The 3107-nt window shown below is 50.4% G+C and overlaps 1 protein-coding gene across 1 annotated transcript in view; it reads right to left on the bottom strand.

Annotated features, from left to right (window-relative positions):
- The window catches only part of helq (helicase, POLQ like), a 31561-nt gene that overhangs the window by 24438 nt on the left and 4016 nt on the right, over positions 1-3107 (bottom strand). Inside the window, exons 5-11 of the mRNA XM_008297654.1 lie at positions 2371-2571; positions 2223-2295; positions 2050-2147; positions 1205-1303; positions 881-1026; positions 569-808; positions 14-155 (exon numbers count right to left, since the gene is read on the bottom strand). Coding sequence (XP_008295876.1) covers positions 14-155; positions 569-808; positions 881-1026; positions 1205-1303; positions 2050-2147; positions 2223-2295; positions 2371-2571 — 999 coding nt within the window. The remainder of the gene's footprint in view (positions 1-13; positions 156-568; positions 809-880; positions 1027-1204; positions 1304-2049; positions 2148-2222; positions 2296-2370; positions 2572-3107) is intronic.

Here is a 3107-nt window from a genome sequence, read left to right as displayed (position 1 = left end):
TATTTATTCTCACCAGGCTCCGGTCCTTGTCCTGCAGGATCAGGATACTTTCTCCCACTGAGTCGATTCCAGCCCGACCAGCTCGTCCGACCATCTGCTTGTACTGACTCCTCTTCAGGAAGTCTGAGGCCACGTATGGAGAGCGAAGGACCACCCTGCAGGAGGACAGGCGGAGGTTCCATCAGCCGGAGGAGACGTTCAGGACCATCATACAACTCATTCAGTCCCAGTGTGTCGGTCCTGGACTCCTTCACGTCGTGGCCTCTGAGCTGATGTTTTAATCTGAGTGTGTTCACATCACGCTTTGTGTCTCGTTGGTTCTTATGTTGTGTTTCTTGTTTCATGTCCATGTGTGTCTGGTTTGTGCTGCTGTGACCTGAACTGTCTCTCTTGTTCCTCTCTAAAAATAATAATGAATATCATTTATTTATTTAAAACATTTTTTCTTCATTTATTTATTTTTAAATATTGTCTCTTTAAAATCAAATGCAAATTATTTGTCTTTGTATTCCTGTAGAACCCATAGAACCCACAGAACCGCGGCGCTGACCAAGCGGGCCGGTCTCACCTGCGGGCCGGCAGGTTGACGCCTGCTGCCAGCGTGGAGGTGCAGGCGAGCAGGCAGAGCGCTCCCCCGGAGTAGAACTCCTCCACCAGCCTCCTCTCCTCGGAGGTCAGCCCGCCGTGGTGGTAGGCCACTCCGTACGGAACCGTCCGGCTCAGGACCGGACACACCGACCCGTTGCCGGCCTCCTTCAGCTGCCGCAGCAGGACGGACTTGTCGGCCTCGTGGTGCTGCAGGAACTCCCTGAAAGAACCAGACGGCAGCCGTGAGCTCTGGAAAGAACAGAGCAGCAGAACCAGCAGAACCAGAACTCACTCCTTCAAGTATCTGCAGATCATCTGGGCCACGTTCTCACAGTTCTTCTTGGTGGGACAGAACACCAGACAGGAGTGGGTCGGGATGACCTCGGTCACCAGGGCGATGATGTGATCCGGGTCCACCTTCTGCATGGAGCTGGAGTACTGCAGAACCAACACAACCCGTTAGTCTACTCAGTGAAGACAGAACCACGATCGGACCTCCAGCTGCTGGTGCTGCAGGAGCTCTGGGAACAGAGCAGTGCGGCACCAGGAGGAGGTTCAGGCAGGTTGGACTTTGAAGGTGAGAACTTCCTGATCCACTTCCTGCAAATGTTCTCACCTTAAAGTTGAGAAGACGTGAGAACCTGAAGCAGTTTTCCTCCTTTGGGTCGACTTCATAGATGGTGTCGTTCACTTTGACGAACTCCTTCAGCTGAACCTGGAACACCAGAAGAACATCAGAGCAGGAAAGACAACAAGGTAGTGTCACAGTCCAGGACCAGCTGACAGTAAAACCGGTTCCAACGGGTTCCAACGGGCTCCGTCATTCTGGACTGAACCACGTCTGACGTGTTTTAGTCGTTTAGATCAAAGCTTCAGGCAGTTTGGACGAATCACGAGTCACTCAGTAGATTGTTTTGTCATTTTGGACGTTTCTGTGTAACTCAGGGCACGTTTGAGTCATTTAAGATGGTTTTAAGTCATTTTAAATAGTTTTTATGTGATTTCAGACAAACTGAGTCATTGTGAATAAGTTTAAGGGGATGTATAGTCATCCTGGACATATCTGGAGTCACAGTAAGGTGTTGATCCAGCTGCTAGCCACGTCTGATCAGTTATTTGGTGATTACAACTAAACTTGAGTCACTTTGTGGTATTTATTGTCTCGTATGTGTAGTTTTTGGACACATTTTGAGTTAACTTGGACGAGTTTTTGTCATTTTAGACATCCATCCATGATATGTGCACCGTTTAATCCTGAGTAGGGTGGCGGGGGCGGAGCCTTTCCCAGCCGACTCAGGTTCACCTGGACAGGTGACCAGTCTGTCACAAGGCTTCCTGTTTGACATGCAGTCATTCTGGGCAAGTCTCATGTCATTTAGAAGAAATCCTTTATTCTTATTAACTCAGTCCAGTTGATGGCGTCCATCAGCTGTGGCTGAAGACGGGGAGGCTGACACCTACAGGCCTGAAGTCGTCGCTGTAGTTCTCAGCCCTCAGAAACGTCTGCAGGTCTCTGATGTTTCCCAGAGTGGCGCTCATCCCGATGATCTGAGTGGTTTCTGGGAGAGAACAGAGTCGGTTTGTTTCCTTCTCAGCAGGTTTACGGAGGTTTACGGACTCGAACAGAAACTTACTGCTCATGAACTGAACCTTGGCCAGCGTCATCTCCAGCACCGCCCCTCTGCTGCCGTCGCCCAGCATGTGCAGCTGCAGGACAAAACAAAGGCCTGTGTTAATGCTGCTGCCTTCCCCTCCATCCAGCTGCCTTCGGCCCGGTCCTACCTCGTCCACCACCAGCAGCCCCAGCTCCTCCAGCCGGCCGGCCTCGATCAGGGAGTTCACCAGGCTGTGGGCCTTCTCGATCGTGGCCACGTACAGAGACCTGTGGTTCCGCCGCCTCACCGGAGGAAACCGTCCCTTGCTGCCGGCGTACTCCTCCACCATGAAGTCCAGCTCCAGGCCGAAGCTCGCCAGCCCTCGGACCTGGAAACAAGCAACAGTTTGAGGTTTTGGAAGGAAGAGCAGTGAAGTTTAAGGACGGTGTCCCACAAGGCTCCGTACTCGGTCCTCCTCACAAACATACATGCACAGATTTATGGACTTTATGCTCCAGTGAAAAGAACCCTAGAACTGGAGCTGATGGAAATGCTGGTTCTAGAAAGTCATGGAGGCACAAAACATGTTTTCTGTTCGTTTAATTATTGCTGAATAACTAGAGTCGTTTCTGGTGCTCCTCCTGATGGATGTTATCCTGAATACTCTGCTTACATATCTGGAAGGTCCATAGATCCAGACAGAACCTCTTGATCTGGGGACTGTAATCATAAACAGATGCAGAAAGATGTTCCACCATCAGATGTAGGAAGATGTTCCACCATCAGTAGAAAGATGTTCCGCCATCAGTAGAAAGATGTTCCACCATCAGTAGAAAGATGTTCCTCCATCAGATGTAGAAAGATGTTCCGCCATCAGTAGAAAGATGTTCCACCATCAGATGCAGAAAGATGTTCCACCATCAG

Source organism: Stegastes partitus, unplaced genomic scaffold (assembly GCF_000690725.1).
Source record: "Stegastes partitus isolate 25-593 unplaced genomic scaffold, Stegastes_partitus-1.0.2 Scaffold1232, whole genome shotgun sequence".
Classification (NCBI taxonomy): domain Eukaryota; kingdom Metazoa; phylum Chordata; class Actinopteri; family Pomacentridae; genus Stegastes; species Stegastes partitus.
This window is presented reverse-complemented; position numbering and strand designations above follow the sequence as displayed.